This window comes from Chelonia mydas, chromosome 7, assembly GCF_015237465.2.
Source record: "Chelonia mydas isolate rCheMyd1 chromosome 7, rCheMyd1.pri.v2, whole genome shotgun sequence".
NCBI classification, from domain to species: domain Eukaryota; kingdom Metazoa; phylum Chordata; order Testudines; family Cheloniidae; genus Chelonia; species Chelonia mydas.
This window is the reverse complement of record NC_057853.1, coordinates 29,246,703-29,265,165: the sequence shown is the minus strand read 5'-3', so window position 1 is coordinate 29,265,165 and position 18,463 is coordinate 29,246,703. Positions and strand designations below refer to the sequence as shown.

The following is an 18,463-nucleotide window of genomic DNA, read 5'->3' as shown; positions in this document are numbered from 1 at the left end:
CCAGTTATACAGCTCCTGCACTCTGCCCCAGAGGCAGCTGCATCTGGGTGCTATGCGATGAGTCTCTATAGAAAGAGCTCCCACACCCCACCCTAGGGGCAGCCGCATTTCAGCACCGGGCGAGGGATCCCTGTATAATCAGCCCCCCCACCTCATCCCAGGAGCAGCTACATCTCAGTGCCAGATGTGGGAATCCCGATATAAACAGTTCCTGTGCTCCACTCCAGAGGTAGCTGTATCACCACAGCCACGGGATAGCAATCCCCCACCCAATCTGTGTGCAGAGCGGGGGCCCAGTTCACTAACCTGCCACTAGGGCACCCTGCCCTTGATGCTGCTGACATGGGGGCTGATGTACAGCAGAACACATCTGGTTTCACCCTGCAGGGGGCAGCAGTGCTGCTAAGATGAGGGAAGGGCCAGGAGGTCTTGGTCACCACTATGCCATGCCCTGTAGCAGAGACCCAGGAAATCCTTGCTCAGGCTCACAGGATATGGGGATACCTGGCACAATAGGGGCCTTGATCTCTGGATCCATGCAATGCGCAGCACCATGGGGGCTCTGGGCTCAGTTGGGGTTTGTGCAGCATCTGGCCCAATAGGGCCCTGATCTCGATCGGGGTCTGTCCAGAGCCTAGTGCAACGGGATCGCCAATCTTGGTGAGTGTCTGTGTAGCTCCTGGCACAATGGGGGCCCCGATCTCAAATGCAGCCTCACAATACAATTACTAACCCTCTCCCAAGGAGATAGCTTAAGAAATGCCCCACATCATTTTTGTTCATTTCAGTTTTATTACAAAGATTTTGGCATTACAAATGCACTCACAGCGACACACACCGAAGAACGACTCCACGTTGTCCATGACCTGGTGCACAATGATCCGTATATATAATATAGAGATATATGTACAGCGATGGACACAATGATCTTTTTTGTTTTAAAAAAAGAAATCCCGTCGTTTTCCTATACAAATATACATGTGTCTTACAATACTCCACATTTCGGCAATGTGCGAATTGGTAAAGAGTTAGAGGATTCAATCCTGATACTTGAGCGTAGACAACTCTACGGTTAGCGACAATGGCGCCTCTCTGGGCGTCACATCTTAACATTTGTTTATTTGTTTTTTTTATCAACACCCCAAAAAGAAAGGAAAGGGGGGAAAAACCCCCATGGATCCTGATGTCTTACAGCTTATCCCTGTCACGGCACAGAGACTGCGCCCAACTCAGGATCCCACTCTGGAGAAGTTAGAAAATCATTCTTGTGGTTTTTTTAAAAAAAATTAAAGATCTATATATATTTATATCTATAAACATTTCTGTTCTACATTGGTATATTTCACCCCGCCCTGCCCACCCTAAGTGGGGGAGAGAGGGTTTTTTTTGGTGCCAGGAATCATTCCGAGTAGCTCATTCTGGTGACAATGTTAAGCTCCGATCTGGAAGATGCTTGCAGGGGATTATTCCAGACAGGGTGAGTTAACATTCATGGGTGAAATTTCAAAATGAAACAACAATTAAAATGACTCCTGCTGAACAACGATCTCAGTCAACGCTGAGAGTCTCAAAGCTGGACCAGGGGCTGGAACGTCAGTCCCTTAGGGTAATGAATTCTTAGGCTCAGATCCTGTCTGCAATGGATAACACAGGCTAGAGAATTTCACCCCATTACCCAAGCACTGAGTCCAGTGATTGGTGGTCAGGCTAGAGAGAGTCACCCAATCTGGGTTTACAGCCCACATGATGGAGAGTCCATCACATCCCCAGGCCATTTGTCAATCGCCCTCCCCACTTAAACATTTGCCTTTTGTTCATTGTTCAGCTGCCCCTGTGCAAGAGACTGTGATCAAGCCAGCTTTGACAGTCCCAGCCTAGAATCCCAGCAGAAGTCTCCCGGTGAAATGGACGTAGCCACAAACACTGTATTTTGCCCAAAAGCTCTGAGAAAAATCAGAGCTGGGCCAGTTGAATCTAGGGATTTTTTTTTTTTTTGAGTCAGGAACAGAAATGCAATTGCCAAAAAACGCCTGAACAGCCATGGGCCCTTACTGCGGTAGGTTAGATACCACCTACGCCCACCATTCTCGAGGGGTGGGGAGGCCAAAGCCAGGCACCCCTGTGCCTTGTTCCAACACTGGGTTGAATGCACGTGGGGGTGCAGGCCTTGGGGAGAGGTGACTGTAGTATTTCTTATTAAATTACATACATATACTCACTACGAGTGAATACAGTTCTATGTGTAAAGCCACGTACAATGGTCCTTTCAAGAGCTCTGGTTGGCAACTCTAGCTTCGACAGCACAATGGTGGTCGTTTTGGGGGGGGGGTATAAAAATGCTAGTTCTTCGCCCAAAGCTCACCCCAGGGACGCCCAGCCTGGCGCCCACTCCGGATGTGCACGGAGTCAGGTCTCAGCTCGAGTATAGGTGGAAGAAGCTCCTCAAAATATGACAATATGCCATACTTGGTGAAGTAAGTCACAGACTTATTTCAGAACGAAGGGTCACTTTCGCTTCCATCTGTAGGGAGACACAAAGCAAAGGGGGTGGGGGGGTTAGAGGGAACGGAGCATCCCAGCCAGCTCCCACCACAAAGCCAGACCATGGTCTCCCTCTGTCAGGCATGACTGAGCTAGGACCAGCCCCCTCATGGATCTCCACTAGAGGGCGACCTGCTCCACAACGTTCCTCCCAGGCTAGCTACCTGGGAGAGGTTATTCTCCCCTACATTCACAGAGGGGGAAACTCACACATGCAGCGTGATAGGGTCAGGAGTAGAACCCAAGAGTCCTGATCCTATACTCTAACCACTAGTCCAGGTTCACTCAGTAGTGGGAACAGAAACCAGAAGTTCTGGCTCCTCGCTTCCCTGCTCTAACTCACTAGATCCCACTCCCCTCCCGAGCTGGGATACACGAGGAGTCTCCTCGCTCCCAGCCTCCTGCTCTAACCGCTGGTCCCCCCGAGCTGGGATAGAACCCAGGAGTCCTGGCTCCCAGCCTCCTGTTCTAACCGCTGGTCCCCTCCGAGCTGGGATAGAACCCAGGAGTCCTGGCTCCCAGCCTCCTGTTCTAACCGCTGGTCCCCTCCGAGCTGGGATAGAACCCAGGAGTCCTGGCTCCCAGCCTCCTGCTCTAACCCACTAGAGTCAGACCCTGACTCTCTCAATCCCTTGCCAGTTGCTCATGTGCTGTCCCCAAGTGGAAGCACCATTTTGCAATGCTGGCCTTGAGATGAATGCCACAGGCTGGTTCTCAGGACACCTGGGTTCAGTTCCCAGCTCCACCACTGCCTCCCCATGTGACATTGGGCAAGTCACTGACTCTTTCTGGGCCTCAGTTTCCATCCGTAAAATGGGGAGGATAATCCCGCCTATGTCTAGAGCTTGTGATCTCGGTGGGACAGGGACTGCATCTGTGCAGTGCCCAGGCTGACGGAGACCCTGATCTCGGTCAGGGTTGGTGCAGTGCCGGGCGTGATGGGGCCCTCGATCTCAGCCTAGCTGCCTTTACATAGTACCCTGGCAGCAGCCTTGGAAATGGTCACACAGCCGAACTGGAGCCATGGGACGTGTAATCGGGGAGGGACAGGTTACATTTTGGAGGGCAGGGGGCAGCATGCAAGTGCCTTAACCGGTGGCAGATGTGCTGCAATGCAGGGTTGGCCCCCTGGAAGAGTGATGTGCCCCATGGTGGGGGCAAATGGGTGGCCAACAGGGGATCCCTACAGTCCATAGCCACACAGCCTGAATTCCTGCACTGACCCGGTCCCTCCCCCCCGCCCCAGCTGGCACTGCCTCTGCCCCTTACCTTCATGGAAGCTGTCTTGCAGGTGGCTCTGGAGTTGATACAACTCATCTAACCCATCACAGGGCGACCTTGAGGCACATGCCTCAAAGACTGTTTCATAGGAGGCCAGTTCTTCCAGAAAGCACTGCTCTTCTGGAGACAGGTCCGTGGAGGGCGAGGGAGCCAAGGTCCCACTGCCGCTCTCTTCGGCGTCCAAGCTTAGTGGACTACTGACGTTCCCACCACAGAAGTGGTGGTGGAGGGGGCAGCGGACACCGGTGCCACTCTTCTCGAACAGAGAGGTGGGCAGGTCCTGGAGAAGGTTCTCCACGGTGTCCTCTTCCAGGAGGCTCTCCTCTGGGCAGGAGAGGAAGGAGAAGTCAATGCTCCTCCAGCTCTTGAGGGGCTGGAAGTCCAGGCAGGGGCTGGGCATGCCGGCCGGCAGGGAGGAGCTGCGGCTGACCTGGCCTTGCTTTGCCTGGAGAGAGAGCTCCGTGGAGTGGAAGGAGCTGAAGTCTTCAGCCAAGCAGCTGATGTGCCTGGCCAGCAGGTCAATCTCAGTCTTTTCTTTTTCAGAATATCTGAAGAAGGTCTGTTTGATGGGCGAGGCCTCCGGGGTGAGCACCCCCTCGGGCACCATGGGCACATCAATATAGAGGGGGGCTCTGACCTCCGGCAGCGTCATGACGGTGCAATCCCCATTACCGGGGCTGTCAGGAGTGGGCGGCAACTTCTCATAGAGAGCACTGCAGTTCTCCGGAGGGTAGAGGAGCTCGGAGGAAGTGGTGGTGGTGGAAGTGGTGGTGGGAGGGGAGGTGGCTGTGTTGGGAGGGTAGGACTCCTGGGTCCCAAACATGAAGGTGCAGCCCTGGTGGGGCGTGTAGGGAGGCGTGCAGACAAAGTCCTTGCTGGAGCCACCTGGGTTGTCCCTCCGGAAGGCCGGCTCGTAGGCAGTGGGGAAGAACACATAGCTGAACTCAGTGTCTTTGCCTGGCTGTCCCAGGGTGGAGCTGGGGGCCTCCTCCATGGAGGAGAGATTGCCCAGCTCCATGGCCATCGATGCTCCCTCGTGGCTCAGGCTGGCACCCTCTGCATACTCCAGGCTGGTGAAATCGAAGGAGGGCACTGGGGCGGCACCAGTGGGTGTGCCGGACAGGGGCGTGAAGACCTGGTCGGGGCTGGAGAGCTGCGCCGGGGATAGCAGCCCCTCAGAGCAGGGCGGCGCAGCGCTTAGCACGTAGGCCACCTGCGGCTCCTCTGAGGCCAGCTGCTGACGCAGGCACCAGGCTTCCGAGTCACTGGGGACCAAAGGGAGGCAGGGTTAGTGCTGGAGCTGGCAGGAGTGATCCCCCCCCCCCAGCCCAGGGCTCTCAAATACACCCGCCTATTGCACCACGGACACACAGACCAGGCTCTGGACAGGGAGTCAGGATGTCTGGGTTCTATTCCTAGCCCCTGACCTTGGGCAGACCCCTCCCCCTCTGTGGGCCTCAGTTTCCCCTCACACCATCTGTCTATTTAGACTGTGAGCTCTTTGGGGCCGGGACCATCTCTCGTGCTGGGTCTGTGCAGCGTGCAGCACAATGGGGCCCTGATCTCTGTCAGGAGCTATGCAACACCCAGTTCAATGGGATCCCCGACCCTGCCTTGGGCTCCTGGATTCTAGCCCAAACCAAATCAGGGCCTGATCCCAGAAGCTGCTGAGTGCCCAGGCCCCTCAGTGAGGGGAGCGCTGTCTGGCTCGGGGCCCCGTAACCCAGGAAGAGGCTGGTTGCATGCAGTTACCTGATGATGTAGTTCTGGCAGGTGATGGGGATCTCAGCGCTCTCCATGCATGCCAGGGAGTAGATCCAAACCCAGCTGACACCATTCTTGGTCTGGAGTCGGACGACCATTTCCACCTGTGGCTCACCAGCATCGCCCACTGCAGGGGGAGAAAGAGGGCAGGGGGTTAGTGTCATGGATCCTCTGGAGCCCAGCCCTCAGTCGCTCGGGGTGGAGAGGAGGAGATACTCACACAGGCGGCAGTGCTGGGCTGAGGCATGGCTCAGGTCCTCTGGGTGCATCAGGCTGTACCACGACCGGCATAGGAGCTCACTCTTCTCAAAGCCCAGATGAAAGATCACACTGCAGGGGAGCCAAGCAGAGGAGACCATTGAGCACTCACGAGGAGCGGAGAAGGACCCCCAGAGCAGCACCGAGCTGGTGCCCAGAACACCTGGGTTCTACTCCTGGCACTTGGAAGGGAGTGGGGTCTAGTGGGTTAGAGGTGGAGACAGGACTCCTGGTTCTCCTCCCAGCTCTGCCACTCAACTTGGGCCAGTCATAGGATCATAGAATATCAGGGTTGGAAGGGACCTCAGGAGGTCATCTAGTCCAACCCCCTGCTCAAAGCAGGACCAATCCCCAATTTTTGCCCCACATCTCTAAATGGCCCCCTCAAGGATTGAACTCACAACCCTGGGTTTAGCAGGCCAATGCTCAAACCACTGAGCTATCCCTCCCCCAAAGTCCTTCCCACTCTTGCTGCCCTTGTTTCCCCTCCTGATGTTTGAACAGAGGAAGCAGGGATTGTCTCTCATTCTGCATCTGTGGAGCTCCTGACATGATCAGGGACCGTGGTTCATAGGCTCAGCCCAGGGGCCCATCTAGCCTGGTACCCCAACTTTTACAGATGCCCAGAGCAGGGTTCATGGCACCCCGCAGAGATGGGGTAACCACTCCCCGATTTTCTTCCTAACCCCTTCACGCAACTCCTTATGCCCCAAATCAGGACATGCCAGAAGGTCCCTCCTCCCCCTGTGCTGAAGGCTGAGCCCCTCCTCACCTCTCTGAGATGTCCAGGATGGCCAGGTCCTTGCTGTGCCGGCTCTCGAAGGAGGCCAGGAAGAGTGAATTGTGGCTGAGCCGTGGCTTGGGCTCTAGCGGGGTGCAGAAGGCCATGAAGACAGGGTTGGTGGACCAGTAGGAGCCAGGTGGTGGCTGATGGAAGCGGCCCCGGATTAGGACCAGCTTGTTCCCCGCGCTCTGGCGCCGCACAGTCTTGGAGGTGTTGAAATGGCACCGGAACAAGCGGTCTGGAAATCAGCAAGGGGAGAAGATGGTGAGTGTGTGGGGCAAACGTAGGGAGTCTTGGCATGCAGGGAGGGAGCTCACAGAAGAACTTAATGCACTGGGAAGTGTCAACTCCAGGAATATTAGATTAGTACAGGAGTGAATCTATCCTCCCATGCCCATCTCTAGCTATCCACCCAGCTTTATATAAGCCCGTCCACCCACCCATCTCCCCCTCTCATATTTCCATAGTATCTGAGCTCTCTCTCATTTCTATGTCCATTTGCATACTCTGTATAGATGTCTCTACCCTCTGTCCCTCCTTGGCCAGCTGCTCAGATCCTCCGCTCTGCTCTTTCTCAGTTTTCATGCTCTTCCCAAGTGGCATCGCATGCAGAATGATTTCAACGCAAGCCCCAATCACACAAGGACCCACCTGTATCAGTTGGGGAGGGCAGCGCCAGCTGATTCCTCATCACAAAGTGGTCGGTGGGGTCAATGATGTCGTAAATACTGTCTCCTTGGGCTACCAGGTCCACCTGGGGGGTGAGGTAATAGCGAGATGTTAGCTCACACTGTCATGCAACACAAGGAACAGGCTGCTCGGAGCTGAAGCCCAAGGGTTGGCAACACACATCATTGTGCCAGGATTTCTGTGTGGTCATATAACACATATCGGCATTTGCCAGGGAGCTGTGTTTTTATGCTTCACAAGCTATCAGTGTCTGTGTTAGAAACACTGCTTAACAACAGGCACAGGGGAAATACACAGTGAGATCCTCACTGGTTAACTCTAGAAATATCTATCTATCTATCTATCTATCTATCTATCTCCACATGCATCTGTCTCTCTCTCTCTCTCTCTCCACATGCATCCCTCTAGCTATCCACCCACCCCCATACACAGACCCCCTCTCCCCCAGCTCTGTAGTATGTACAGGAGCGGGAGAGTCGGTGGTAGATAGCCCGGCCACCGGCTCGCCGCCGGAGCCCTTACCATCGAATGTCCCAGGTGCTCGGCTACGTTCTCCGAGACGTAGATCAGCTTCCCTTCGCCGGTGAACGCCAGGAGGAAGCCTGGGAGCGTCTGCACGAACTCTTCCAGGTCCTGGGATGACAGCAGGCTCTCCAGCCCTCCCAGGGCACCTGTTGTGGAAGAGGAGCGGGAGTCAGGATACAAAGCCCTTTCCATGCATCGCAGCCCGGCCGCACCATGGACAGCGACCCGCAGCAGCCTGCCGCTTCAGAGCCACGGACAGCGACTCCACCGCCACCTGGGCAGCACCGTGGACAGCGGCCGGGACTCGGTGCCCCTAGGCCATGTAGCTTCAGCACCACGGACAGTGCCATGAGCCTTTTACCCCTGCCCCGACCCCCTTGGCTGGAGGCGCCCCATAGCCGGACACCCACCAGGCACTGGTGTCTAACAGGTGTCCGTCCGGGCACACTGGCCCCTCACTTCTCCCTGCCCAGTGCCAGCCAGGCAACGCGTCTCCCTCGCTCACACACTCTCTCTCTCTCTCTCTCTCTCTCTCTCTTTCGAGGTGCTGGTTACCTTTGGCGAAGAAGATGGACTTGCGGGTGTAGATACAGGCCAGCGACATGATGTGCAGGTAGGAGAGCCGGACTTTGTCCCCTTCCGGGATGGGCAGCAGCTCCTTGAGATTGCGGATCTCGGCGTTGATCTGGTCCCGCCGCGCCTTGGAGGCGCCCTTGGTGGAGCGGTACATCTGGGCTTCTCCACGCTCGGCGCTTGGCGACGGTCGGTCGGTCCGTCTGGCTGGCTGTGTGGCTCCCAGATTCCTGCCGGCAGATCTGGTTGAGAGCCTCAGCCTGCATCCCGGCTTTTATAGGCTGCTGGGAGTGTGGGCACTGGCATGGTAAGGAAAGTGGGGCGGGAAGATTTGCTCAGATCAATGGAGGGACATGGCTGGGAAGCTGCTCCCCCCTCCTCTCTACCCCCTCCTTCTATGTGCTGGGGGAGCCACACGTCACTCTCTCCTCAGTGACGTGATCAAGTGAGGGAGGGGGAGTGGAGGAGGCAGGCACAGAAACACACTGCACCGAATTAGGAGAAAAGCAGCTAGAGGAGAGACTTGACTGTTGGAATCACACCTAGCTCCAGGCTAAGTCTGCCCCTGCTCCTTCCCAGAGTCAAACATTAACTCTTACACTGACTTCTTGGTGAAGTATTCTGTAGGGGAATCTAATTTAATCCTCTCTATCTATCCATCCGTCCATCCCCCTTTCATCTATCTACCACTCTCTCCATCCATCCACCCCCTTCCACCTATCTACCCCTCTATCCTTCCATCCCTCTTCCTTCTATCTACCCCCTATCCATCCACCCCTTCCACTTATCTGTCCCAGTATCCCTCCATCCCTCTTCCATCTATCTACCCCTCTATAAATCCACCCTTCCATCTATCTACCCCTCTACATCCATCCATCCATCCACCCTTTCCACTTATCTATCCCAGTATCCCTCCATCCCTCTTCCATCTATCTACCCCTCTATAAATCCACCCTTCCATCTATCTACCCCTCTACATCCATCCATCCATCCACCCTTTCCACTTATCTATCCCAGTATCCCTCCATCCCTCTTCCATCTATCTACCCCTCTATAAATCCACCCCTTCCATCTATCTACCCCTCTACATCCATCCATCCATCCACCCTTTCCACTTATCTATCCCAGTATCCCTCCATCCCTCTTCCATCTATCTACCCCTCTATAAATCCACCCCTTCCATCTATCTACTCCTCTATCCTTCCATCCCTCTTCCATCTATCTACCCCTCTATAAATCCACCTCTTCCATCCATCCATCCCCCTTCCATCTATCTACCCCATCCATCCACCTCTTCCATCTATCTACTGCTCTATCCATCCACCCCTTCCATTTATCTATCCCAGTATCCCTCCATCCATCTTCCATTTATCTATCCATCTATAAATCCACCCCTTCCATCTATCTACCCCTCTATCCATCCATCCATACCCCTTCCATCTATCTACCCCCTATCCATCCACCCCTTCCACCTATCTGTCCCTCTATCCCTCTTCCATCTATCTACCCCTCTATATATGCTCTCCCCTTCCATCTATCTACATAAGAATGGCCATACTGGGTCAGACCAAAGGTCCATCTAGCCCAGTATCCTGCTCTCTGACAGGGGCCAATGCCAGGTTCCCCAGAGAGAATTAACAGAACAGGTAATCATCAAGTCATCCATTCCCTGCTGCCCATTCCCAGCTTCTGGCAACAGAGGCTAGGGACACCATCCTTGCCCATCCTGGCTAATAGCTGATGATGGACCTATCCTCCATGAACTTATCTAGTTCTTTTTGAATCCTGTTATAGTCTTGGCCTTCACAACATCCTCTGGCAAGGAGTTCCACAAGTTGACTGTGTGTTGTGTGAAAAAATACTTCCTTTTGTTTGTTTTAAACCTGCTGTCTATTCATTTCATTTGGTGACCCCTGGTTTTTGTGTTATGAGAAGGAGTAAATAACACTTCCTTATTTACTTTCTCTACACCAGTCATGATTTTATAGACCTCTATCATATCCCCCTTAGTCTTCTCTTTTCCAAGATGACAAGTCCCGATCTTATTAATCTCTCCTCATATGGAAGCTGTTCCATACCCCTAATCATTTTTGTTGCCCTTTTCTGAAACTTTTCCAATTCCAATATATCTTTTTTGAGATGGGGTGACCACATCTGCAAGCAGTATTCAAGATGTGGGCGTACCATGGATTTATAGAGAGACAATATGATATTTTCTGTCTTATTATCTATCCCTTTCTTAAGGATTCCCAGCATCCTGTTAGCTTTTTTGACGGCTGCTGCACATTGAGTGGATGTTTTCACAGAACTCTCCACAATGACTCCAAGATCTCTTTCTTGAGTGGTAAGAGCTAATTTAGACCCCCATCATTTTATCTGTATAGTTGGGATTATGTTTTCCAATCTGTATTACTTTGCATTTATCAACATTGAATTTCATCTGCCATTTTGTTGCCCAGTCACCCAGTTTTGTGAGATCCTTTTGTAGCTCTTTGCAGTCTGCCTGGGATTTAAGTAGTTTTGTATCTACCCCTCTATCCATCCATCCCACTTCCATCTGTCTACCCCCTATATATCCATCCATTCTGATACCATCTACCTGTTATCCATCCAACCCCTTCCATCTATCTACCCCTCTATCCACCCATCCATCCCCCTTTCATCTATCTACCCCTCTATATATCCATCCCCATTCCATCTAGCCAGCTATGTGTAGATCCCCACTCCATCTATGTACCCCCCTAGCTATCCATCCCTATACCATCCCCCCCATACCATCTACCTAGCCACCCATCCATACCATCTATCTAGCTATCTAATCTAAAATATGCAAAACATTGTCTCAAGGAATATGTTTGATACATTCCTTAAAAGTATCTTTTCAATCTGTGAACAACTAACTCCTTTTGATGGCTGCAGTTGTTTTCTTTTTCTTTGCCTTTCCATACAGAGGCCTTGTATTAAGCCTCCCCACCCCACCCCGTCCAGGTAGCATGTCTCTCCAGGTGTTAAGAGCATTTCCACAGAGCAATGCTGGGCAAGTTTGGGGGGTTGCTTTTGCTAATCTTAGTGCCATTCAAATAATGTTTTTCAAAATGGGATAAAAATAAAGCCAACTTCTGAAAAGCCCAAAGAAGTCCCACACTGTGTGTGTGTGTGTGTGTGTGTCGCATTGTTAGGAGAGCAATTGTGTCAAAAGCAGTGACAGAGCTGAAGCGCCACGCTCAATGGAGTAACCTAAATTGGGTAGCTAGGTTTTGCATAATCTCGTCTTCCATATTAGGAAAGAAAGTACAGAGCTGAATAACCCTTCATTGCCCAGAAAGCCGTTTCACCTGTTTTGGAAATCTGTGACAGTTAATAGCACACTTGTTTGATTTCTAATGATGCAGGGAACTGGGGAACCCACAGCACCCTTAGCACCCACATGAGGGCTGCTGTGTATGGGTCATTTTACACTGCTTTCCTTATTTAGGCAGTTTAAGGAATTATACGACTTTCCAAAGTCACTTTTTAAGGGATAGGCCCTGTCTCTAGTTTCTCAAATGGTCTGTTCACTACCATTGTGCAATGTACAACAACGAGTCTCAGCGAATTCCCTGTGCAGGGACGGGGCCCTCTGTGGATTCGAGCCTATTGCAGAATTTCTTCACTCTTCTGTTTTGTAAGATGGTAGTTTAGTTAAACCTGGCATTTCCAGAGCTGCCAACAGAACCCAGGAGTCCTGAGGCTTCCAGCCCACCCTGCTGTAATCCACTAGAGCAAGGGAAGGGGTATCTATTGGGATAGAGCAGGGGAAGCTGGGAGTCAGGATTCCTGGGTTCTATCCCTGGATTTGGGAGGGGAGTGGGGTCTAATGGGTTAGAGCAGGGGGGCTGGCAGCCAGGACTCCTGGGTCCTATGCCTGGTTCTGCGAGCCGGGGTGCTGGAACAATTTGTATAATGGGAGTGCTGAGAGTCATTGAACCAAACTGTAAACCCTGGATATAATGGAAACCACTTCAAGCTAAGGGGTGCGGCAGCACCCCCAGCACCTCTAGTTCCAGCATCTCTGTCTGTGAGCAGTGGGGGATCTAGTGGTCAGAAGGGGGGGCGGGGGCTGGGAGTCAGCTTCCTTGGGTGTATTATAGGACGCCATTGATCTGAGTTGTGGGAAGACAGCCACCAGCTTTCTATCCTTTAGGAATGTGATGCTATAAATAGACACAAAGGGAGCTTTTTTCTGTTTTTGGCTTGCAGCTCCGACGTCAGCCTGTTATCTAGGGCTGTGCCCTCGCAGCGTAACCCAGCTCAGCTCAGAGCTGAGTGGGCGCATCATGAATAAGAAAAGAGTCTTTGGATTGTGGGGGTGGACCTGAAGCCTTAACTCCTATAAAAGGAAAGAGCTGAGCACCGGGAGAGGCAGCCAGTGCCCCGCCAATGCCGCATGGCTGTTTCCATCCCAGGCTGAGAAAATCTATTTTTGGGAGTCTCTGACTTTAGGAGAAGGCACAACAAGGATGTGTGGCAAGTAAACAGCACCTTTCACCCAGTGCCTTGGTAAATGGAATGACCCAGGGATAGAACCCAGGTGTCCTGGCCCCCCAGCTCCTTTGCTCTAATGCCCTAGACCCCACGCACAGCTGGGGATAGAACCCAGGAGTCATGACCCCTTAGCTCCCTGCTCTATATACCAGACATCACCCATGCAGCTACTGCCCTGGTATTGAAGCACAGGGCACTAGAGGTTAACCTCTTCTCTTCTTACTAGGCAGGGTGCGGGCAAGGGGAGGAGTCGCATGTGCCAACCGGGCCCAGCCCAGTCCCTCCAGAGGGTGAGTGAGTGGCTAAGGACCACTGGCTGGGAGCTCTGGATGATGATGTGCTGTGGGGCAGGCCCAGGGCACCCACCCCAGGGCCAGCTGTGGTGCTGATATGACCCCATGTCTCTGGGTCAAGCTGCAGGACCAGATCTTGCTGAGATAAATGTGGCTCCCTGGGGGTCATCACTTTGCATGAGCAGGGTTGGGCCTGGGCTGGGCAGTCCGCTATTGGATGGGGTCTGGCACAAGGGGACCGTAAAGCCCTGCTGACACCAGAGTAGCATTCGGCATCCCAGGAAAGGTCTCCAACCAGGGCAGTGCCAAAGCAAGACTCCACGACCACCTGCCCAGAGTTTGGGCTCTGGGGCCTGTTCAGCCCCTCTGCTCATCTCCCACAGCCCACCGCCCCTCAGCCAGCCACTCCCCTCTGCCCGGGAGCTGGCTCAGAGCTGGTGCCCCTAGAGGGGAAAGGCCCTATGTCCCATTCCCAGAGCCTTATACTCAGCCAGTGCCCCCAGTCTGCAGCTAGATCGCAGCCAGTGCTGCCTAGAGGGGAAAGGACATGTACCTCACTCCCTCTCTTTTCTTTGTGCTATGGAAAGGGCAGGCTCCACTCACCATTGTCCATGGAGTCCCAGGGCCAGGATTCCAGGAGCCATTTTACCTCAAGAGGAAGAGCTCCACCCCCAGCAGTGCCCCTTTTAACATGGTGCCCTCTAAGTCCAAACACAGCCCCCCACCCCCATGAGCTGCTGTGTTTGCAGGCTCCCTCTCCCTCCGCCCCCCAGCCCTTCCCTGCCTGCTGCCTTCTACTGGACAGGGTGCGGTGCTCGTGCCCTCCCAATGAGTTGAAAACCATAGCCTCTCTTCTCTTTGTACCCATCTCTAGTAGCTCAGCCCCAGGGTGTGAGAGGAGTAGGGGTTGGCACGGCCCTGTGGGCAGGTTTGGGGGGTTGGCTAGCTCTGCTCCTCAGCTGTGGCTGGAATCCGGGAGCCAAATGACTCAGGCTGCATCACTCCTGAGTCACCCCCTTGTGGAGAGAGGGGTCCATGGGTGGGGTTGCTGATCCCGAGCCCATCTGCTCTGGGAGCCTGCCGGGTCCTTTCATCCCCCCCACCTGGTGTTTCATTCAGGATCTGAATCAAACAACTAAAAAGAGAAACCTGGAGGCTAAAAATAGCTCTGGAGTCTGTGTGATTTAGTGAGTGGCGAAGCGACTCAGCCCCGTAACAGCCAGTCCCTGCCAGAGCCAGGCCGGGGGCGGGGATAGGCAGTGCCAGCCAGCTGGCAACAGGACAGGGGCACACTGCCTTCTATCCTAGTCAGACACCGGGGCTCACGCTGCGGGGAGCTCATCATGGACAGGCATGGACCTCATGTACTGACATGGAGTGACAAACAGTGACACACACCAACACTCCCCACTATGAACTGATGCACCAACATGTAGTAACACATACTGACACACAAGCTGTCATGCACTGACATACAACACACCCTAAGAGTCACTGGCATGTGAGTCCTCGCACAGACACGTACCCATACATGCCGGCCATTACATGCTGCCACATGGGCCCAGGCAGGATGCTATCCCCACACCCACACAGGCTTGTAGCACCCTAGAAATGACAGACCCTGTATCCCATTCCCCCTTCCCCCCTCCTGAGCCAGCCAGACCCCCTGCCTGGGAACTGGATCAGAGCTGGTGCCCCCTACTGGGGAAAGGCCCCATAACCCATTGCCTGCCTCCTGAGCCAGCCAGTCCCTGGCGGCTGGCATCCCTAGAGGGGAAAGGGCCCATGCCTAGGCCTTGGCTAGCTCTACCTGGGAGCTGCCCTCATTTCCGGACTCCTTTTATCAGGCGCTGGCGAATGTCCTGATGATGCTCCAGCACTGAGGATGATTTTCCAGGTAACTGTTTCTAAATGCAGCTTGCAAGCGTCCCATCCGCGTCAGAACCCAGGGAGGGGACAGATTGGCGGGAGCGCATGTTAGCTGAGCAAGGGCATAGACACAATGGCAGTGAGTGGAGGCTGTGAAGGGGGGACAGTGGCAGGGTCAGGGAATGTATGGAGAGGACCCATTGTGTTAACTGGCTTAAATAAAATCACCCCCTGCCACTTTCCACCTGTTGCTTTTGATGACACAAAATGAACGATTTCTACTCCTCTGTCCAGCTTGCCAATCCCCGACCTTGCTCAGAACCCCTACATGATATGGGGGGCTGGCTGGCTCAGGGGACAGAGACTGGGGTAGATGGTTGTTCCCCTCTAGGGTGCACCAGCTCCAATCAGGCCCCAGGGATGGGGGCAGGCTGGCTCAGGAGGACAGAGAATGGGACATTTCACCTTTAATGGACCTTGGCACCAGTCTGGCTTCAAGGCAAGGGGACTGACTGGCTCGGGGGGTTAGGAATGAGCTCTGGGGCCTGTCGTTCCTAGGGCACCATGACTGTGTGTTTTCTATTAGTGTTTTCAGTGGGTTCTGCTCCCAGTTCTGGGGCAGGGGGCTAGTGGGTTAGACTTGGGGTGCTGGAAGCCAGCACTCCTGGGTTCTATCCCCCACTGCAGAGTGGGGATCACAGCCCCCTGCCTTAGTCTGGCTGCTGTTGCTCTGTGGCCCCCAGAAGGGCTGAGGGACTGTGCCCCCCGCCCCAATTGCCATCGGCATCTTTACCCCACCAAAAAAGGCTCTTTGCTCCTATTTTTAGACCCACTCCCAGGTTTTATATAGCTCTGAACGTTCACGTCCCCCTGCGTCCCCCGCTGGAGCGGGAGGGGAGAGCAAGAAAAATATCTACCAAGGTCCCTTCTTCATCGAAAATATCTCAGCAGTTGCCATGGCGACCCGCCCACAGCTTCACCTCCCAGCACAAGAGGCTTCGCAATACAGAGGGGCTGGAGGCTTTTTATAGACCCAACGTGCGAAAGGAGAGGGGGGTCTGGGGGGACGGAGCCAGTGGGATCGGCTAGTGCCCCCCCCTCCAGTGTGGGAAGTTCAGACCCAGCCACCCCCCAACATCTACCCCTCAATACAAATGCAGAATGGGGTTTCAGGATTTTAAATGGGCTGGTTCTTCATTCCCACCAAGCCCATTCTGCCCCCCAACCCCCTGCTGTAACCCACTAGTCCCACTCCCTTCCCAGTCCTGGAGCAGAACCCAGGCATCCTGGCTCCCAGCCCCCTCTACCCTCCCAGAACTGGGAACACAATATAGATTTAACACCTTCGCAGGAATGATGCACCATTAGAGCCTGCTTGAGAGGGGAGGGCAATACTGGGCAAGGTGGTCTCACGTGGTTGACCCAGGGGACTGGGGAAGAGGAAGTGAATAGTGTCTCCAATGCCATATTGTTCTAGGGCCACCCTCCTGCAGGCAGCCTTCCCTGTCTGAAACTCCTTCACCACTGCTATGAGCTATTAAACATCTGCCACCCCACACTCCAGAGGTGGCAGCATCTCCGTGCCGGGCAAGGGATTCCCATCTAAACAACCCCCACACCCACCCCAGCAAGGGCTGTATCTTAGCACCGGGTGAAGCGTATCTGTAGAAACAGCCCCTGTGTCCCACCCCAGAGGGCACTGCATCTGAGCACCAGGGTGAGAAGTCTCTGTATAAACAGCGATTGCACTCCAGAGGCAGCTGCATCTCAGTGCTGGAGGAAACGACTCATATTCATATGCTGGTCAGGTGCTTTGAGACCCAAATTGGGAGGAATTCTGAGTAAAAAGCCAGCAGATCCCACAGCTATTTTTGAAAACACAAGGAGTAAATAAAAGGCAAAATAGCTGAGGCTGAAATGAATTTAAAACCCCCCACGCCCAATTTCCTGCCAGTCCTGGGGTGAGGGCATCGTGCTGGACCCAACCTTCACTTTTATAGACATCATCAAGCCAGAATGCAACCTACAGACGTCTAAATGTGTCTGACACACACTCCGATGCAGCAATGAGGAAAGCCACACAGCTCCAAGCTATTATGTAACAGGCTCCCAGCACCTGAACAGTACCTGCCAATCCCAAAGCACTCTGCTTATACGTGTACTTACAGACCCCTCATTTAGCACTGAGATGCAGCCACTTCTGGGGTGAGGCCCAGGGCTGTTTGTACAGGGATCCCGCACTCGGAGCGGAGATGTGACCACTGCTGAGGTGGGATGCAGGGCTGTTCACACAGGGATCCTTGCAGCTGCTTCTGGGGTGTGACAAAGCACCAGGCCGACTGCTGCATAGAAATGCTCTACCCTGGTTCATAAAAAGAGAAGAAGAATTGCGGGGTATTGTGGCCATCACTGACTGTGAGGACAGAGTCCCCTGTTGAGCTCCTCGTCCCACTCCTTGCACACAGCACCTCCTAGGGCAGGACTGGGGCACTAGGGTCAGCCCTGACAGCAAGAAGAGAGCACCAGCAATGAGGGACGTCAGAGCTGCACCCCCAGGGCTGCTCCTTGCTTTAGATCCAGGGTGACCAAGAGAGAAGCAGAACCACGCTATAGCAACAGAGAGAGGGAGGGAGGTCTTTTTGGGAGGGATGGATGGAGGGGTGTGTGCTGGAGGGTTGGCTCATTCTCTTCACCTCTCCCCCCCTCCCCACGCTCTCAGTCCCTTTCCAGCCTGCGGCCACAGCTAAGGGATGCGGGGGCGGGGGGGGGGGGGGGAAGAATCCGCTTTTCGCTGCCAAAATAGGAAAAAGACAGAGATGCAGCTGTGATGTCAGTGCTCCCCACCTGCATCACATCGCCATGGCAACAGCATACAGGGGGATTGTTCACTGCAACAACAGAGCAAGGTGTGACAGGGGCCCCCTCCCCCTCTCCTGCCCCCCAGACTCCTCCCCGTCCACCCCACAGACTTCTACAACCCCACCCCCCCAGACCCCTCCACCCCACTCCCATTGACCCCACTGATCCCCCACCCCGAAACCCCTTCCACCACCCTCTGCCCCCCACATACCTCTACACCCCACCCCAACAGACCCTTCCCTCACACAAATCCCTCCCACCACCCCACTGCCCCCCCGACTCCTCATTCACACAGACCCCTCCTGACACTCCACTGTGCCCCACAGACCACTACACCCCACCCCCAGACCCCTCCCTCACACAAACCCCTCCCATCACCCCACAGACCTCTACACCCAACCCCCACATGAACCCCTCATTGAGATCTCCCCACACATCACTCCCCCACATTGACTTCCCCCACAGACCTCACTCCCTGCGCTGCATCCTGAGGGGCCTCTTG

General features: G+C 54.1%; 1 protein-coding gene across 1 annotated transcript; it reads right to left on the bottom strand.

Moving 5' to 3' along the window:
* Window positions 1-781: 781 nt before the first annotated feature.
* NPAS4 (neuronal PAS domain protein 4) lies at window positions 782-8,643 on the bottom strand. The gene is made up of 8 exons (XM_007056176.4): window positions 8,399-8,643; window positions 7,841-7,989; window positions 7,280-7,382; window positions 6,617-6,866; window positions 5,807-5,916; window positions 5,575-5,713; window positions 3,811-5,087; window positions 782-2,521 (listed from the first exon to the last, which is right to left on the bottom strand). The coding sequence occupies exons 1-8, from the start codon at window positions 8,571-8,573 to the stop codon at window positions 2,493-2,495; spliced, it is 2,232 nt and encodes a 743-aa protein (XP_007056238.3). The 5' UTR covers window positions 8,574-8,643; the 3' UTR covers window positions 782-2,492.
* Between the last annotated feature and the right edge of the window lie 9,820 nt (window positions 8,644-18,463).

What these genes read in the sequence shown, in the direction of transcription:
- NPAS4 (XM_007056176.4), bottom strand. Translation starts at nt 8,573, where the DNA reads ATGTACCGCTCCACCAAGGGCGCCTCCAAGGCGCGGCGGGACCAGATC. An exon ending in GTCCATCTTCTTCGCCAAAG is followed by an intron (nt 7,990 to 8,398) that starts GTAACCAGCACC and finishes CTTCCACAACAG; the next exon opens with GTGCCCTGGGAGGGCTGGAG. An exon ending in GCCCTCCCCAACTGATACAG is followed by an intron (nt 6,867 to 7,279) that starts GTGGGTCCTTGT and finishes GCTGATTTCCAG; the next exon opens with ACCGCTTGTTCCGGTGCCAT.